Here is a 20,113-nt window from a genome sequence, read left to right on the forward strand (position 1 = left end):
TCCATGTCCCCCAGTATTTCTCTTTTTTTTTTCTTGAGCGGCGCACAGGGACGTCACGTAGATAGGTCTAGCACCACTCCTGTAAGTCCACACCAAGTTAACTAAATTGGAATACGGGGGAATATTCACGGCCGAGGTGGGTTTCTAGACTACCAGACAAAGCTGGGAAGGGGGAGAACGAGAAACGCCACAAACGCACTCCTTAAATCGGAGGTGAGTAACATTATGTGCGCGAATATGACTGGAGTTGTATTATTTCTCAGAGTATCTTTACACTATTGCACTGCTATTACCTCAGCAGGCTATTTCAATTGTTTACGTGTTGAGAATAGATCTCGCGCACTTGTATTAGCCTACTGTCGTTGCCCAGAACAGTAGCCTATATATCTAATGATGAGCACAATGAGTAAACCGTTATGCCTTTGGACGTATGGATATAAATGTGTTTGGTGACCGTAGGTTAATTACGGGTATCGGACGGTCATTGAGGAGTCTGTTACATGAAAATCACGACTTATTTCTATGACTTTTTCCAATTCGGGAATAATTTTGGACTCAGGGGCACGCAGGGGGAGTGTGTCTGGGGCAGTTTGACATGACTATATTAGGAAAGTGGCCGTGTCATTCTTTCTGTCTCGAGAGCCATGCGCGTTTTAGGGGCCCTCAGCTCTCGATACTTCGTTAACAAGCATTCTGATCAAACTCTGTTGCGTTTTGAGGGTCAATGGGTATCGCATATAGACCGACCGCAAAGTGTCTCTAACGGGGACTGTTTGTATTGGAAAGCCTATTTATCTTTAGGCTACTAACCTATAGTGTCATTGTCCAGATTTATAGTGTTGGTGTTGATACCCCCCTTTCCCTTGGCTCACATGAATGTCAGTTTGATTTTTTTTTTCATTGTCAATTTTCAGAAATGGAATCTCGAATTATCCATTGAGGTCTATCTGAATTAAAATAGGCGAGGCACGTGCACAATGGTCGAAGGACATCGACTGTGTTGTGTTGCAGGGTGCTCAATCAGGTCTTTCTCCGCCTGGTGGGATTACTAACTCGATGCAATTTCTGCAAATAGGCAGTCAGCTACGCGACTGAATTCTTCCCCCAGACAACAGATTGAAAACATCAACATGTCAGGTGAACACTCAGTTTTTCATAGGCTACTTCATCAAACTGTACTCTGTGGTAATGTAGGCTATAACTGATTAGTTAACACTGATAATGTTTGATAACATTATGGACATGTGTTAACCCTCTGTTGGATGTTCGCTTGTGTGTGGGTTTGGCGGAGACAATTGGCCTAGTATTTTTGTGACAGCGCGTTCCTTCTGTTTTTAATAGTGGCTATCATCTGCCTTGTCAGTCTCTCAGAATAACAATAGCACACTTGAACAACCTGGCATGGCATGATAACAGTAAACCCTACAATATAACAGATGTCAACATTACCATGCATTGACAGTAGGCTAATATAGAAGGCCTATAACAGAAATGACCTGCTGCACTAAAAGTAATACAACTTTCAGTGGTCAAGTGAATAAACAGTGGAAAGCTTCAGAAATGTTAAGAATATGTTCAGTTATGACACTCCCCTTTGACCAAGCTTCCAGGTATATTGATGTTGATTGTAATGAATGACACATGTTCAAAGTGTTTAGTGTGAACAACACATTCAAAAATGTTACAAGCATCACAGTGTCATGGTAACATGATAAATAATCATTTTGATCTTATCAATAAATAATGGAATAATTGAGCACCATATAAGTTTGACATGGACAATATTAAATACCTGTTGAGTAGAAGGAAATAGTTTAAATTCTGTCTTTGATGTCTTCCTACTCAGCAGTGTTTAACACCTGCTTTAGATGTTCCAAGTATATAAAGACACTCATTTCATTTTCTAAATGAACAAGTGTGAAATGTCAACAACTATGAATATGACTTTTTAAATTATTTGTCATCAAAGAAGGCATTGAAGACATGCATACTATCTAAGACAGATGGTGGGACAAAACAGAAGTCTGAAATCATTTTGAAAGCAAAATGAAAGACCACAAATCTTGATAGGCACAAAGGCTTTGACTGTGCTTTTGACCAAATATTCTCTACAGTATTCGCCTCTCTATATGTCTTATACAATCTCTCTCTCTCTTTCTTTCTCTCTCTCTCTTTCTCTCTCTCTCTCTCTTTCTCTCTCTCTCTCTCTCTGACTGTGGGGTAATACAATATTCCACATCAACAACAAAGCCACATTATTACAGGATATATTCTCTAAGTCTCTAGGAATATGGGTTTCTTACCTAGTTGTGGCAGTAATTCATAAGATTGAAATTTACACTGACAAAGATTTGTTAGTTGCATTCAGACCATTCTTCGTTGAGTGCGAGGCAGACATCATGAGATTAAAATAAACAATGCCAAACGAGAGACCGACATGAATGGTTAAAATACTGATTGGTGGTTCCCTCAGCTCCATAGGTTATTACCCAGCTTATTCACCAGTCTACAGTACTGTTGAACTGAACAGTGCCAAATGAAAGAGAGGCAAGAAAAGATAAAATGTTAATTGATGTTTTCCTGAGAGCATTGTATTCATCAATATGCAGTACTGTTGAGTGACATATGCTCTAGTCTCTTCACCATGTCAAGCTGCTAACGACGTTGGATGTGTAGGCACACTAACTCTCCAAGTCAGGCAGGAGGGCACTCCGAGAGGGAAGCTCTGGATGGAGGAGGGCTGGCATTCAAATAAAACTGACATGACTTGACCCCCCTGAGGAGGCTGCGAAAAAGGGCCGTGTAGTGTTTTATGATACGCAAGGTCTTAATTAGCAGCCTTGACAATGACTGCAGCCTTTGGCTTTAAATAAGCTTAACAAATTGGAGATATGTAGACTCCTTCTTACAACACATGACCCGTCCCGTCAGAGATTGAATTGCTTTGATTGCTGTCAAAACTTGAAAAAGGTTTCGACATAACATAATTTATAGATATTTTACTTTGAAATACTGTACATGGTACTTTGCTGTGATACAGGAGTTTAAGGAGAAAATGAGTTTTGATCACTGAATTGTGTTTTTATCCTAATGTCCTCTCTCTTCCTCTAGCAATGAGTCGCAGCATCGTGCGCACAAGTAAATTCCGCCATGTTTTCGGCCAATCAGCGAAAGCAGAGCAAAGCTACGATGACATTCGTGTTTCCAAGGTGACGTGGGACAGCTCCTTCTGTGCCGTCAACCCCAAATTTCTCGCCATCATTGTGGAATCCAGCGGAGGGGGTTCCTTCCTGGTTCTACCTCTCTCTAAGGTGAGCATGGAATTGATAGATGGATATTAAATATAACTTTTGGATATTCGATGGATATGGATATTGGCCTTTGCTTGGTGGAACCATACAGTCATACTCCATGCATGGAGTAAAATACAAGGCTTGTGCCTTGGTTTGAACATTCCCTGGGAAATAGTTCAACAACAGCAGCAATGTTTCAAACTTCCCTGCCGATGACTCAGAGATGCCTGGAAATAAAAGCCAAACTCAGAACATTGTTGCTCCTGTTAAACTATTACTACTGGAATGTGAAATCTACTGAGTGGATATTGTATTTCTTATTCTAATGGTCATTTGCCATTGGCCCATATCCATGACACAAGTAATCTCTCTAGAATTAAGGTTGGTGAGTTGTGATGTCTCACCATGTCTTGCGAAGTTCACTACCTCCATTAACGGTCCAAGAAGTGCATTGAGCGTCCCTGAAGAAGTTATAATATTCAAGATTTGTTGTTGTGAAGTGTTGCTAAATCTAAATCTCCTGTTGGCATGGGAACATTGCACATTGATGTCAACAAGTTCACCCTAGTCCTAGTTCATCCCAGTACCCAGAACACCCCTCCTCCAACTGAGCTTCTAGTTTCACTCTTTTTGGGGCACTGGGAGGGAGAGGACCCCCTAGAGAAAGGGTGAGCAGGGTGTCTGTCCTTCCTGCCTGGGTTAGGGAAATCCCCTCATCATACATGATGCAGAGCGAGAATGGCAACAAGAAACATAGGCCATTTCCCCATATTTAGAAATGGCACCTATCTTACAATAGCCGCTATTTGACCATGCCCATGTAAAGTGATGAAGAAACAGATTTAAACTGAGGATATTCACAGTCCATTTTTACCTCATTTGTCGGGATGCCCCTACATGTGACTCCATGCATAAGGACTCCCCTCAGACCTATATAATCAGAGGACAGTAATTACACGTAGATGATGTATTCAGTCTCACAGCCACCATTTACATCAATTTATTATGGAAATAGATCCTCCGACTTGTGCAAATGTGCTGATCCATCTCTGGTAATAGTTTGACAACTGGCTGCTTGCCAGTCCATCCTCTTCACAGTTTCCATTTTGCGGGCAAATAAGTGTGAAGGGGCTTTATCATTGCAGTGCCATCTTCGCCATGAGGGACACAGGCATACATTACAGGGCCTGGACAGACCTGCTATAAATACCCCCACTTGCCATCTCTCCTCTCCTGCATAGAGTCACTCGCCAGCCAAAAAAAAAACTCCCCTTTCATCGCCTCGTCATGGGGTTATAAATACACACTCGGGGGCTGCTGGGAGGGGAGTGGCTATGGGAGGAGGGTGGTTGGTTTGGAGAGGGGGGAAACAGAAGAGGTGGGGGTTGGTATTGGGAGATGGTGTTGGCGAGGCAAGAGGAGGACGCGGCTGTTGTGGAGAAGGAGCTGACATGTGTTCACACTGACTAAACAGGAATTGGCAGAATAGAGTGACCATTACATCACTGGCCAGGGTAATCATGGCAGTCTGTTGAAAGGCGCTAGGCTTGGATTCCTTCAGGTGGAACATGTGGCAGTGCCATCTTAATATACCAGTGTAAGATTGCAACCCCGTGACTGCTGCCAATGACTTCATGTTATTGAATCTAGAACGCTTGAGTATGTGCGTTATATCCTGCACCACTGTCCTATTGTTTCTGTGATGTGCTATATCAGGTTTCACCATGGTAACCCATCTTGTCTAGTGAGCTGAGAGGACTTTTTTCCAAGATTTTGTTCAGTTCAACTCTGTCGAACCTCATCTGTTTCTAACCTCATTTAGTTTTTAACAGTGTTGCATTCTTTTTTCAAACAAGTGTATGCATCCATATGCAAAAGGTCTGTTTAAAACATTTCAGAATTGCACTTTCGTGCACAATACTTGCATAAGACATGGTTTCTGCTATGTAACTGTACATCAAAAGGGACATACATTTTTGTGTTAACACTGTTATTATACTATAAAATATAGAATATAGCCTACTATAAAAATGAACATGGGTCATTCCATGTCAAATCAGACAAAATCATGGAAAATGGGTGCTGCACCGTCTCAGATTTCTACCTATGCGCTGAGTTTTAGATCGCCAAAATAGGGCCCTTAATGTAACACTTTTTGCACTTTTTTCCAAATCTAGGGCTTTGTAGAAAATCAGTGAGAATGCCATACAAACCTAATGCCTCAGTCATACTGAGAACATGTTTGTCTTCCACCTTGCAAAATTTGGCCTGCCTATGATAATACTTTTCATTATATTAATGTCCAAAAACATTGCTCCCCAGATAATGTGATTTTCAGGCTGAAAATAATAAGACATAAGATTTGAACAGAAATATTTTACAGGCCTTGGTTTTGGAACCCATTCTTGATAAAGACAAAATCTAAGACGGTCCAGCAACAACACAGAATGACCCACATAGAACTTTACATACTTTACCAATATGAGCGCTGGAAATCTGTTAACAGACCCATGTAATGCTGTATGTAACAGGTCGGGCGTGTGGACAAGAGCTACCCCATGGTGGTTGGCCACTCAGGCCCCGTCTTGGACATTGACTGGTGTCCCCACAATGACAACATAGTGGCCAGTGGCTCTGACGATTGTACTGCTATGGTAAGTCGACCATGCTGTTTCTAACTCAGTTAAAAGCTGGAGTATTTGAAAAGTTTTTTTTTTTCCAGGTTCATTTGCAAAAGATGGCCACTTTGCTGTGAGCTTTTTGTTAAAATAGCTATCACCATGCTTTTGGTTACTGCTGAATGGTTGAGAACAGCTGTTTTGCTGCTCAATGCCCACTTGTCGATAACGCTTGGAAATCGCCCAGCAGAAGCACAGGGTGTTTATTGTTTGAGGAGGAGACATGTGCTTCCTCAATCACTGACCAACTGTCCCTGGTAAGTCGGGCTGCAGTGATGAGGACGTGACTCCTGGAAACGACACTTGTTTGTTCATCTAGCTAGCTAGGCTGCGTTCCTCAACAGACCAATAGAATGGCAGACAGAATCCCCCAAAGGCAGATGAGACTTAGAGCAGAGCAAGGCAACATCCTGGACTGCAGTCCTTATACAGGCACATACACAGACCATGGCTGAGTATGGGTACATTGTTATGTATTCTAACTTAGATTTTACAGTTGAGAGAATAATAATCTGGCAACACTATTCACACTACTAGTTCATTTTGGAAATAGTAAACTCTGCAAGAAAATGTATGTGGGAATAATAGTATGGATGGATGATATGGAAAAGAAAATGTGTGGGTGAAATCAGAGTGTGTGACACGCATGCTAAGTATGACATGCTTAAGATATGCTTACCATGCAATTCACTTTTAGCTTTTTTTATGTAGTATTATATAGTATTTGCAAACAAGGCCCCTTGTAACCTAATAGTGTGTTGTTTTGATTTGAGTACTGGGCCTACTGTACTGGGCGAAGCTGCAGCTGTTAACCTATTCCTGTACTCCATGGAAAGATTGACTGTCCGTCTGTGCTGTTGTTAGAGAAGAGAAACATCAACCCAGCAAAATGGAGTCATGATCGTTACTTTATTCGTAGTTGAAGTCATAGTCAAAGCTAGAAGGAGAATTTAGTCGCCTGAAATGCATGTGTTATATCCTGTTCTAAACTGTTCAATTTTGAGTTTTTGCTCAGCTGAAATCTGTGGTAGTTACTTCTGTGCAAGTGTTCAGTCTGGCCAAAAATGTATATTCTTATTTCTTTTCTCTACTGTTTCGTTTGAGTGAGGTCTACATCAAACATTGGATTAAAAAAACTTGTTCAGCAGCCTACATCATATTCCTGCTAAATGGATGATGATAACGTTTAAAGCCTCTCGAACGACAGCCCCATTTCAGCAATGGTCTCACCTCGTAATTCATGGTCTGTTTGCGTAGTGTATGGCTTAGTCATTGACATGTGTCTCCAGCACCAACTCCAGAACTGTGGTTGTGTGTGAGAAGAGAGTTGTCACTCCACCCATGGTCATGTTCAGCTTTCTCTCTATTCTCACCCTCACTCACTGCTCTCTTTCTTGTTGCTTGGACTTTGTGTAATCGTGTCTTCTGTTCCCTGTATAGATATCTGATATTATTATTTACAGTATTCAATTGAATGTGTGGGCCAGTACCCAGATTTTTGTTTTTTTTTCAGTACCCAGGTTTTTTCTTTGTTTACAAGTGTCATGGTAACATAACACAAGAGCAACATGTCTCCTTAGTCACCACTGCAGTAATGCTGTATGTGTGGAAATAGAAGATCTAAAGGAAGTTTTTCGGTTTGTTTTGTACATTTTTGCTCTTTTTGCTTGTGCAGGTTTGGCAGATCCCTGATCACACTCCTTCCCGCCCCATATCGGATCCCATCGTGGTTTTGGAGGGCCACTCCAAGCGCGTGGGCATCGTGACCTGGCACCCTACTGCCCGTAACATCCTCCTCACTGCTGGTAGGCACGCATCACACACTCATCCTCCTCCCGCTCTATCACCTCAAACTGACACCACGCTGCTATTTTTAGCCTTGTCGAAATGCTGTATGCCAACCTCTCTGTGCGTGTGCCTCCCCCGCGCTGGCAGGCAGTGATAACCTGATCATCATCTGGAACGTGGGCACGGGCGAGCCCCTCGTCTCCATGGAAGACCACCCGGACCTCATCTACAACGTCAGCTGGAACCGCAACGGCAGCCTCTTCTGCACCACCTGCAAGGACCGCCGGCTCCGCGTGTGTGACCCGCGGAAGAGGGAGGTCGTGGCGGTAAGTGGACAGTGGGATGTTGGAGAGGAGAATGGGATGGTTGGATAAACCACCTTTGATGACAAGGAATGAAAACAACAGCTGCCATGGTTTGATTAGTCGCAATTCTACATTATGGCCATTTGTAATGTTTGAATGTCTGTTTGTGGTACTACTAGTGTCATCTGTTTATGTTACTACTAGTGGGCATTGTATGTCTGATGCACTGTTTGTGATTCTTCTTTACATCCTCAGGAGAGATTGGCACCTCATGAGGGAATCCGGCCGATGCGTGCCATCTTCACCAGGGAGGGCAACATCTTCACCACGGGCTTCACCAGGATGAGTCAGAGGGAGCTGGGCTTATGGGATCCGGTACATCTACACAGCTCCATCATACAGCATATGTACCTCAATCACACAAGGAGTCATTTCATTTGTTTACAAAATGGTGTAGAATCAGAAATACTTTGATAGTTATATTGTAAGCAGCTTCTTACAATTGTACTTACAAATAGTTAATATTAAAAATTGGACTACACAGTTATCTAACCAATGTCTTCTTACCTTTTGCTTTGTTAAGACAAATTTTGAAGAGCCCATTGCACTATTGGAGTTGGACACCAGTAATGGGGTGTTGTTACCATTCTATGATCCAGACACCAACCTGGTATATCTTTGTGGAAAGGTATGTTACTTGCATCAATATCCCCACCATCCTTTTCATCTTTAAGTCATAAATAGGCCTAACCATAGATGTTACTGTGAAATTCGGATTTTTTTTTCCATGCTCTTGTTCTTTTCCAATTTATGTTTATGCATTAATTATTTTCTTACTCTCTCCCTCTGTCTGTCTGTCAGGGTGACAGTAGCATTCGTTATTTTGAGATCACAGACGAGTCCCCGTATGTGCACTACCTCAGCACCTTCAGTAGCAAGGAGCCTCAGCGTGGCATGGGCTTCATGCCCAAGAGAGGGGTGGATGTCAGCAAGTGTGAGATTGCCAGGTGGGACCTTGTCCTTGACCCTCACAGGCCTCATATCCACAATTAGAGCAGGGAGTCAAAGCCACTTTAAGTATGAGCCCATGGCAGCTAGTTTCATTGCATTATAATGTGCATTATTGGGCTTTGGAATTGAGCTTACTGCTGCAGAGGTAAACACTAGTTACCAGTTACAGATCTCAGGAAGACGATCTCAGGCCTACAGTTTCATCTTTTTCGGTGTTCCACTTCCATATGATGATGGATAATGTGTGACTTAATCTTTATCTGTAGAAGTTATCAGGTCTCTTCTAAAGCTACTTAGTGAAAATATTATCAGTCTTTACGATTGAGCTGTTTAATTGATAGTGATGTGTAGGGAAAGAGAAGGCTTATTAGTCACGCTCTACCCCCCCCCCCCCCCCCCCCCCCCCTTGCTGTGCAGGTTATATAAACTCCACGAGAGGAAGTGTGAGCCCATCATGATGACTGTTCCCAGGAAGGTGAGTGCAGTTGGAGTCGCAGTGGCGTAGTCAACACCAGAAATAGACAATACTGAGATCAATACATCTGTTTACATCAGTTTGCTTGGTGACATAGTTTAAAAGAGCTTATGCAAAAACACAAACTAAATGTTGTTAAGCCAAGAATTTGGGATTTGAAATATAAGACTCTTAAGTCAGATATTTGTCTTTTACTTATAGCCCTTGCTAATATTAAGTGTACAACTCATTAAAGTCCCAACTGAAGACTCAAATAATCACAGTCACAATGACATAATTCTATATTGTATATACCATAATTCTGCTTGGTCATGTAAACATTTATAAGCAACGTGTTTACATGCCCGCTAACTGTCTTTTGTCCTGCAGTCGGATCTCTTCCAGGATGACCTGTACCCCGACACGGCAGGCCCTGACCCGGCCGTGGAGCCGGAGGAGTGGCTAGAGGGGAGGGACGAGGACCCCATCCTGGTGTCCATGAGGGATGGCTATGTCCCCCCGAAGAGCAGGGAGCTCAAGGTCATGAAGAAGAACGTTCTAGACTCCAGGCCAACTACTCGCCGGAGCGTGTCTACCTGTGATGGGAGCAACTTGCCGGTAACTTCCCTCTCCTTTAGTCATTTCCACTGCACGCCTTACAGTTTCCTTTCTTCAGCTTGTCTTTACAACCTTTTTCTACTTCCTCTTTTCTCACCATGCGATCCCCCTGTCTGTCTATTTCTTCTCCTTCCACCTCTTGACCCTTGTCTCTGCCATCTTTCATCTTCATCCTCTCATTATCATTCCATCTTTTGTTTCTTCTTCTCTTCCTCCTCTTCTCTCTATCTCTCCTCTTTAGCCTGAATTGTTGGAGAAGCTACTGGAGGAGATTCAAAGCCTCAAGGCCACAGTGATTGATCAGGAGAACCGAATCTGTGACTTAGAGAATAAGCTGTCACAGTACACCAATGGCACAGTCTGAGACCCCCCCGCAACCCCCTGCCCCCGAACAGTCCCCAACAGCCCCTAACGGCCATCGACACTCCCCCACACACACACACCAATTCCCACACCACCGTTTCCCACTAAGCCTGCCCTCAGAGAGAAAATCACTGTCACAAAGTCATTGTCATTAGCTCCCTCTTTTGCACTTCAAAATATCCCCATCTGTATAATAATAATAATAATAATAATAATAATAATAATAATAATAATAATACGCTTTATTATAGCATCTCAAAGTGCTTTACATGTGGAGCATTTAACACAATAATAGAGAAAAAATCTAATAATACAAACAAACCAAACAATAAATAAAACATCAGTATTAGGAATCTGTGGAACCCTACAGTCACGTCACTGTGCCAACGCTACCATTTCTCCTTGCCTTAAAGCAAATCAGAAAAGAGGCTAGAAGGGCTAGTGCCCGTAAGCTAATTGAGCTTTACTAAGCCGTCGCACGAACACACCTCACCACACCTAGAAACTCACATTGCCTGAGCTTGGCAGGCTCTTTTTTGCACATTAAGGAATTGTAATGTATACATATCTGCATTTTCATACACAATGAGCTTTAAAGGAGCATCGACTGATTAAGAGCACAAGACTAAACCAAATATGAGTGGAGAGCGCTGGGATCCTTAGTGAATTGCTGCATGGCATACTGCTTTGGTGATCACTAAGCAGTGTTGTTATGCTATGAGAACGGTGATGGGATGTGGACTTTAAGGTGGGGGATAGAACGCTCTTCCTCTGGCTCTCACAGTAGAAGTCTTGAAAGTGATGATTAGAACACATAAGCTAGCATAGATATCTGCTTTAAAGTGACAATTATGTCATTTTTAGTGTTTGTGATGGTGACAAGTGGCCATTTGAAACTTGCAAATTGTGTTGTCTTGCCTTAATGTCCAATCTGTCAGTGAGTTGCGTTACTAGCTTTTGTTACAGCTAATTGTGCTGTTTCTATTGTTTGCTGTTAGCAAGTTAGCTTGCAAACTCTGAACAGCAAAACATCCTGCAGCTTTAAAGTGTCTTTTGAACAACAATTCAACGTGGAACCTTTTTAAAAGGTTCTTTTTTTTTTAAAAGTTTAAAAAATGGCAACAGTCCTACACAGTCCTAAAAGGTTCTTTTTTTTTAAAAGTTTAAAAAATGGCAACAGTCCTACACATACTCGTGGTGCTGTGATTAAGAGGTGGTTGGCTTTAAACCCTAATGGTTTTAAGACGACTAAAAGAAGAACATACCAGTTCTGCATCAAATCTTTCAGAGCTCTGAGAGTAAAGGAAGAAGCTTCTTTCCCATGTACAGGAAGTGGTTGCAGAGGGAAGACAAAGTACTTCAGAGAAGATTTAGACATGTTGGACGAGATATGTATTTTTATGTGCAGTGGCATTTTGTGAAATTGTACTTAAAAGCACAATGTCTAGATGCTTCAAGCATATATTTCATTGAAAGTATCTGGAAGAAGAGTTTAGTCTTTTAAGGGTGTTTAAGTAAGTTCATCTGAAAAGTGAATTTGAATGTCTCAATGGCTCTGTTTGGTTTATTTTGTTGTTTTTATATCTTGCGATTTTCTCAAAAATATATTTTTAACACTCCCTTTTGATAATCCCTTAACTATATTCATCTGTGTATCATTTGTTTACTTTTGGTAAGGAACTATTGGAAGGTAATATGGTAGAATACCACCTTTCATTATTTCGAAGATCATCCTGACATTCGAAAACATCCCGTTCAGTGCATTTGAACATGTAAAATGTGCCTACATACTGGCAGCAATCCGAACGTAACTGTGCTGACTAACGCATTACACGGCTGCTGCCCAGACACAAGGCTGTGTGCCTTGCCCTGTCATCATACCCTAACAGCACATGGTCTTCGAATGCCTTTCAACATGTAAATATATACAAAAAAAGAGAAAAATTAAATATGGAAAAATACCAAAAATTGAAAATTACGAAACCAAAGACAAATATTGAGAGAAATATTTTGTGTGTTCTGTTGATGTTACTATATGATGGCATCAATAAAACATCCTTTTGTAATAAAAATGTGTTATATCCCCTTTTTCTGATCACTGTTGTCCACTGTGCAATACTGGGCCCATATAGGTAAATAAATACATTCAGTAGATAAATCCATTCATGTTGTATATGATTTGAATAGTTTCATAGCAAAGAGTAAATGCTTATCAATACACATAGCCACTGAACATTTTATTTAATATGCATCTTGGTGGCTGTGAAACTAAACTGAATTCCTTGGTGACAAAATGCCACTGAATCACTCAGCAATGTTAAGACTTATTGTATTGTATTCACTGTATGGGATAAGCTACTTCCCACAGAATGTTTCTGTGAATGATGTGCAAAAATAGTAAATGTTGTAATTATCCCAGCCAATAGTGTGTAGGCTCCAGATATCTGGTCTTGCACTTGGAAACTGGGAACAAGAACACACACAAACATGAACACAGTTATATTTTAGTTGTGCTTTTGCACACCTCCTTGGGACGGGTGCGTTGGAGAAGGACCACAGGGTCACCAATATCAAAGGAAGTAGAAAGCACCCACACACTGTATTCATTTGCAATTGTAGCTTTTCATTGCAACGTTTGGGTCAGATGACCGGTCAGATGAAATTGCCTGATGATGGACATCTAACCGAAACGTTGCAATAAAAAAGCTACAATTGCAAATGAAGACAGTGTGCGGGAGCTTTCTACTTCCTTTGATAGTTGTGAATATATAAATATAAGTTACCATAAATCAGCAGCCATTTGGATGTGACCCAGCAGTCAGGGGAATGTCTTGGCATGCACTGGCTGGACTCCTATGAGTTCTCACCCAGGTAGAATCTCACTCAACCTGCACTGCTGAGTTCGCCAAGTTGGTACATTTAACATAGCCTCAGACGCACACATGAATATTTAGACCAAGATCAAGTTGGTGTTATGGTGGTATGGAAAGCACTTGGAACAGCTGAAGGACATTTGTCCATCTGAGGCATTCTGGTTTGTAAGGCCACTTTGTGTCTTGTTCTGTAAAACTGTTTACACTGCGGGTGTCCTGCAGGCGGGACAATTGCAGTGCCCCCCACCTCCCCCCAACATTCTAAATCAATTGTATGCACCATATTGCTATGTAGCATAGTAATATTATACACCATTTAAAAGCTTGAACTCTTGGTCAAAAATGCCCCCCTCCCCCCTCCGCCTTTGGTGCCTCCCTACTTTCTAGCTGCAGTGTATATCCCTTAGCAATAAGTAGATGCAGCATATTGGGTATTGAACCATTCTCAGGAATCCCTAGAAATTGAACATTCATGTTGTTTTATCCAATATTAGTTGTGCAGATGTATAGTCCATCTTATACAAACCCATTGAACCAATAAAGAAAATGCAAAAATAGAGACTTTTGTGCAATCATTCCATATTTTGTGTAGTCATTCTATATCAGAACTCCTGACATACATTCCAAATACAAGAAACCTCATAAAGTGTTACCTTTCATTTGAGAATAAATGACCAAGAGGGCAGAATGTGGTCATTTCCAGAGATGTACAAAACCACCTAAAAAAACTATCATTCTACCCTTTGCCACTCTCTGACTGTTCATCACACAGTCAATCTATTGGTACCTATTGGAAATAATCTACTAGGCCTCTGCTTTCAAAAGAGGTAAAGCACTTGAATGTAAGTCAAAGTATGTGGAAACAGGGTCATTGTTAGTAGGCGGTGTGTAGGCGGAGGCGGGGGGGGGGGGGGGGGGTGTAAGTGTAAAGATTGTTTATGTAAAAATTGTTTAGAATTGTCATCAGTTTTTTTCCCCTCAGGGCTTAGATTTATTATTGATCACTGTGATTTCAAAACAGTAGCCTTCACTGCCAATGACACTAATGACCTCTTGTTCTAGTTACTGTTTAACCTGGGCATTGAGGTCTGCATACATATTAGCATCACTGTCAGGATTTTCAAATGTAGAGTGCCAATTTACTCAGAACAAAAGTTCAAAAACATCTTGTTGCTGGAGGTCAGCATAAAGCAAGAATATAATGTTGCTTGTCACCATGGCAATAAGTTGAAGGACCACTGAGTCCACAGTATCAAAGGAGTGTTTGCCTGCAGGTCCTCCACTTAATCAGCCATTTGTTTGTGTGCCCGGCTCTCAAGTCCTTCCTTCCATTTATGGTTCTTCAGATGCACCGAAGCATGTAGTGAATGCAGCCTGAGCCACACACACACACACACACACACACACACTCCTCCTGGAAGACTATTGGCTCGCTCAAGAGGCTATTACTGCCTTTCATAAGCCACTCAGGCAGTAGGTTTGCTCTTTCGTAGCTAAGCATTGGGTTTATAAAAGGGGGAGGAGGGCGGATGTAAGTGGAGAGGAAGGTCCTTATTTGTAAACCAGAGAGAGCAAACTTGTGTGTGTGTCTGGGGGGTTAAAAATGAAGAGAGAGGGAGGTGTTGTGACCCTCCTTCTTTCCCTCCTCTTAGTCATTCTCTATGCCTGGGTGTTCACACACACACACACACACTCACGGTCACACACAGCAGGTTGCGGTCACTCGGACAGCGTTTGGCGCCAGTGCCCCGATCACCTCCAGTCACCATGTGGGACTCGCTCCTCTGCCTCCTGCCCTCTCTGCTGCTGCTCCTCGTCGCAGCTCTCCTGCGCTGGTCACCGGCGTCCAGCTTGCTTGAGCGCGGCTCGAGAAGGGCCACCTGGATCCTGTGGAGGGGGGTCTGCTGGGTTCTAGAACTGCCAATACCGACACGTGGCGAGTGGACCGATGGACGCTCGGACACAGGCGACGCAGAGCCCAGTCTGGTGTGCAAGCCCACGGCGCTGGCCCACCACCTCCTCCTCCACTGCCGCACTCTCCTGCGCCCCTCGCTGGCTGCCTGGCCTCAGGGCGACCCTCACCTGCAAACCCTCTCTAGCCTACTGTGGCCACTAGATGGCTCTGCAGGTGGTAAGGTGCGCTTCACCCGTGACCACCTGCTCCTGAATGACGGGGGAACCGTGGCCCTGGACTGGGCTGTGGGGCTGAGGGGGGAGCCGCTGCTGGGCGCTAAATGCGAGCAGCAGCTTGGGGTGTGCAGGAGTCCAGGCTGCCGTAGTTGCAGCAGCCCCCCGATCCTCCTCCTCATCCCCAACTCCCTGGGCACGGTGACCCCCCATCTCCAGCGCCTCTGCTCCCTGGGGCTGTGCCGGGGCTACTACCCGGTCGTCTTCCACCGGCGTGGCCAGGGCGGTTGCCCGCTGACGACGCCCCGCTACCAGGAGTTCGGGGACCCCCGGGACCTGGTTCAGGCCGTGGCTTACCTGCGCGCCCGGCACCGCTCCGCCATGCTCCTGGCCGTCAGTGAGGGCTCTGGCTCAGGATTGCTGCTCTCGTACCTGGGCGAGTGCGGATCATCGTCCTACCTGACGGCTGCAGCTTGCATCTCACCCGTGCTGCACGGGCGGCTTTGGTTCGAAACGCCAGTTCCATCCCTCTACCACTGGGGTGCACTGTTTTACCACAAGCTGCAGATCAGCAGGTAACTGGGTCAAACACCAGGCTATCACTGCAGAGGTGAACCCCAGAGGTTTTATCACACACTGCTCATAATAGCTTTCAGTATTTACTCATTATAATTACGTATACCAATGCTAACTCTTGTTAAGACATGAAAAGGTGGACGACCATTTTTCAAGTTTCTCTGGCTGTTCAGCAATATCAACCAAATTTCCCTCATAGCTGAAGCAGATTTCATATCAAATACTTAGTACTATGTATCTTTAATATCTGATGCTGTCTGCAGGTATGCCAGTGCTCTGAGCTCTCTAATGGACGTAGGGCAGCTCCTGAGGTGCAGGTCTCTTAAAGACATGGAGGAGCTGATGTTCTGCGGCACCCCCAAGCCCACAGCGGTCAGTGCAGAGGGACAGAGCCCAGCGGACGGCGCTAAGGGCTGGGAGGCCTACTGGGAGCGCAACGAGCCCCTGCGGGATGCAGACGAGGTGGCAGTGCCCGTGCTCTGCCTGTGCAGCGCCGACGACCCCCTCCTGCCCCCGGCCTCCACCCTCCCCACCTCCCTCTTCCACAACAGCCCCTACTTCCTGCTGGCACTCACCGCCTGCGGCGGGCACTGCGGCTTCTTCGCCCAGGCGGGCACCGGGGGCGGGGGCGGCGGTGGCAGCGGCAGTGGCGGCACGGGCACTGTGGCCTCCTGGAGCCATGAGGCCGTGCTGGAGTACTTCCGGGTGGCGAGCGACTTCCTGAAGGGGGAGGAGAAGAGGAGGAGGAGCAGGTTGGCCCAGGAGCAGGACGTGGGGGGTCAGGTCCAAGGATGGAGGCGCAGGAGCAGCACCGTGCTGGCCCGGCGGAGCAAGCCAGTGCTGCCGGTGCGCAGGGAGAGGCACCTGACCCATCAGCCTGCCCAGACCGCGCTCGCAGAGGACCTGTTCACCTGGAACAGGTCGTACACACGCTGACCCTGAGCACACAGCTGTAGCATTTAGAGACAGAAGAGACTGTCTGTTGAACGAACTGGAAGGGATAAGTTCCTGGGACCTTGTACCAGAGCCAGGTAAAGACACAACTCCAGAAGTTCAAAGTTGGTAAGGGTCAAGAGAAAACATTTTATGACTGGTCATATCGTAGAGTTGTATTACACAGACAACTTCCTGCCTATTGATAAAGTTATCCTGCTCAGCTGGAGGCCAGTACACACAGGACAAAACAACTGTTCAATGTGAATAGTCAGCCCACCTGCATGGCAACTACCAAACTTCCTTAACATTCCATAGAATCAACTTCAGATTTACCACACTGACTGTTTTGTTCCTAGACTCTCAAACACGGGAAGTATTGCTATAATTATAAGGTAGACACTGTAGTTCACATTTATCAGTCGCTGAGATCAAATGTGACCAAAACACAAACTGACCTTTAACCGTGTTGATTGTGAATCGTAAATATTGTGAGCAAGAAACAACATTCCAAATAGGTCACTGCAACCCTTATTTGGAAGATGTGCCATTAACTTCCACCTCCTCTCTCTGTAATACATGGACTCAAATATATTACTATACCACCAGCCCATGGAAAAGATTTGTTACATCTGTTTCAACACACCTGTGACTGTACTAGCCCAGGCTGTCTTTTTAATAACTGGCTAAGGACAACACATGAGCACACACAGTCAATGCTGGCTTTATTACAGCATTCAGTCTGTCAATTAATGAGCATTTGCCCGATCAAATTAACAAATAAATAAAATAAAATAAAGCACAAAATGACAAACATAGCGATAACATTACCTTATGAAACAGCTATGTGAAAGAATAATGAGACGGGAGATGTACTAAAATTACTTTATTACATTTGATTCTTTGTCCAGTAGCCCTCTGCCCACAAATGGAGTAATTACAAACAAAACATTACATTTGACCCCTAAAGTTTTTTTTCTGAATCTTTACTTTTTTACATTTATTCTCTGTTGTTTGTTATGAATATTTGTACATTGTTTTGTAATCTCACAAACATTCAGCTTTTCACAATCTATACATTTAATACAGGTTATATGTGGATTGTTATGGTAATGTTGCATCATTGAGACAAAAAAAAAAGAAAGATCACCATAAGTTTCAGGAATACTGGCGAAACACTCTCTATGCAGATGTGACTGCCTCTTTTGAGACGGTGTTTAAGCAATTCGCATGCTTTGGAAAACTGTCCTCAGAACAGAGATGGACACCGCACAGCACAAATGCCTCGCAGTACCACATTCATCCACTAGATGGCGAGCATACACATCATTCACAGTTTTCCACTCCCTCTCTACTGATCATGTAAAAAGTGATTTCAGACAGGGTTTGTTATTTCCTTTCACAGATCTGTGTGCCAACTCTTTAACACTGCAATTGGTGTGGTCTAAACTGTATACTATGACTGCAATACATTTATGATGGGACTAAGTTAGCCAATTGGTATTATATTGTCTACAAGACAGAATCATTGGTTATAATGAAGACGTACTGCGTAGACTTAAACAGGTTTGGAGGCATTGCGGTCTGAGAAGACCTTGTGCCTTGACCCCCCCCCCCCCCCCTCCTCCCCTCTAGCACCGGTCCCGCAAGACGCGCTGAACGTTGGTCTAAAAACAGGTTCAGCTTGTTTGTGTTGTCGTGTCGCAACATGTCAGAAGGTGCCGCCCATATTTATTAGGCCAGCGAGATAGACATGTTGTGCTCAGGACACTCACAACTCCTGGAGGAAAAGGGGTTTCCTCACTGAACTGCTCGAGGTCGACCCCACAATGGGCCAAAGGTAACAGAGCAGGAACTGGGTACTGTGGTGTAGTGTGGTGGCAGTCACAGGAATAACAATGGAAGTCACTGTTAATGCTCCAAAATGTGGTTTCTGACAAACAGAAAAAACTATTTTAATTGTGGTGGAGGTCAATACACCTTTAGGCACTAATTAGACAGGGATGTGCAACGGTTTGCCCCAGATACAGCCTATTTGAACAGAGATTTTAAAACCAAACTAAAGTATACTTGAACTTGCACAAGAATGTGATGTGTAACAGAAAGAAACCACCATCCACCCTTAGCAACATTCCTCTTGCCTGGCCCAAATATGTATGGAACTAACATGGCGAAGGGGGTTCCTAAAGAAATGCTCATAGAGTTCACTGTGACGTTTGAAATAAACCACTGAAATGAAAGGATAGAGAGATAAACAGAGGCAGAGAGATAGAGAACAGATGTAACAGAAGATAGCAGACATCACAGGGTGAATACATGGCGTGTTCCACTTCCTACAATTTGGCTTTTCGTTTGTTTTTGTTATTCCCTCACACCTCTTGGACCTCTCCTTTGTACGTTGTTCATTCTTTTTTGAATATTCTTGTTAGAAACCAAGTTGATTCTTTTTTGTCTTTACATACAAGCAATTCAATTTAGTCTTTTTTTATACTTTATATTTGTTTTAGGTATTCCATAAATTCTAAATATACAGTATAAACAAACTTTTCCTATACATCCCATTTTTTATACTGTCTCATGAAGACTATATATCTGAGCCATGTCACCCTTGATATTAGTAACAATTTCCAAGCTTTTTCATTTAGACATCGATTTATTTTTGTACAAACTCTCTTAACTGATCTGTAAAACACTCCTGTGACCCATGGGGAGGATGGTCAGTTGGAGTAGGGGGGCAATTGGGCAGTCTGACTCCTGGCTGGGAGAGGCAGGAGGGCAGTCGAGAGGGATGCTTGGAACGATGGGAGTTTCGCAAGGGCAACAGCAGCGGCACCCGAGCCGCCTGTGACGAGACATTCATTAGTCGCAAAGCCAACCCATCCCCCCCTCCCTCCCCAACCTACATCTCATCAACAACACCATTCACAGCCTCCTGACACCAACATTGGGGAGTGTAGAGGCACAGGGCTAATGGGGGGGAGGGGGAGGGAGAGAGAGAGAGAGAGAGAGAGAGAGAGAGAGGAGAAGGGATAAAGGGGAAGGCAGATGACACGGGGTCGAGTCATTTAGGAAAAGCAGCATGATCTGGTAGTAG

At 43.8% G+C, this 20,113-nt stretch overlaps 2 protein-coding genes across 4 annotated transcripts; both read left to right on the forward strand.

The window, feature by feature from the left end:
* Positions 1–22: 22 nt before the first annotated feature.
* coro6 (coronin 6) lies at positions 23–12,582 on the forward strand. 3 transcript variants are annotated; one of them, XM_042093749.1, is made up of 12 exons: positions 23–213; positions 1,012–1,137; positions 3,112–3,311; positions 5,825–5,947; positions 7,647–7,776; positions 7,907–8,085; positions 8,320–8,439; positions 8,648–8,752; positions 8,926–9,071; positions 9,493–9,550; positions 9,920–10,147; positions 10,389–12,582. In XM_042093749.1, the coding sequence occupies exons 2-12, from the start codon at positions 1,131–1,133 to the stop codon at positions 10,509–10,511; spliced, it is 1,419 nt and encodes a 472-aa protein (XP_041949683.1). In that variant the 5' UTR covers positions 23–213; positions 1,012–1,130; the 3' UTR covers positions 10,512–12,582. The 3 variants fall into 3 exon arrangements, with proteins under 3 accessions (XP_041949683.1, XP_041949682.1, XP_041949684.1); XM_042093748.1 differs by having other exon boundaries at positions 1,076–1,137; XM_042093750.1 differs by lacking the exon at positions 1,012–1,137.
* Positions 12,583–15,045: 2,463 nt separating this feature from the next.
* LOC121709983 (protein ABHD15) lies at positions 15,046–17,981 on the forward strand. The gene is made up of 2 exons (XM_042093747.1): positions 15,046–16,085; positions 16,350–17,981. The coding sequence occupies exons 1-2, from the start codon at positions 15,151–15,153 to the stop codon at positions 17,020–17,022; spliced, it is 1,608 nt and encodes a 535-aa protein (XP_041949681.1). The 5' UTR covers positions 15,046–15,150; the 3' UTR covers positions 17,023–17,981.
* The last annotated feature ends 2,132 nt before the right edge of the window (positions 17,982–20,113 follow it).

This window comes from Alosa sapidissima, chromosome 5, assembly GCF_018492685.1.
Source record: "Alosa sapidissima isolate fAloSap1 chromosome 5, fAloSap1.pri, whole genome shotgun sequence".
In the NCBI taxonomy this organism is placed as follows: Eukaryota; Metazoa; Chordata; class Actinopteri; order Clupeiformes; family Clupeidae; genus Alosa; species Alosa sapidissima.

Bases quoted from the DNA above. Each gene is read 5' to 3' on its own strand.
- coro6 (XM_042093749.1), top strand. The intron at 3,312-5,824 runs GTGAGCATGGAA...TGTATGTAACAG, and splicing joins TGGTTCTACCTCTCTCTAAG to GTCGGGCGTGTGGACAAGAG. The intron at 9,551-9,919 runs GTGAGTGCAGTT...TTTGTCCTGCAG, and splicing joins TGATGACTGTTCCCAGGAAG to TCGGATCTCTTCCAGGATGA.
- LOC121709983 (XM_042093747.1), top strand. From the start codon at position 15,151: ATGTGGGACTCGCTCCTCTGCCTCCTGCCCTCTCTGCTGCTGCTCCTC. The intron at 16,086-16,349 runs GTAACTGGGTCA...TGCTGTCTGCAG, and splicing joins CACAAGCTGCAGATCAGCAG to GTATGCCAGTGCTCTGAGCT.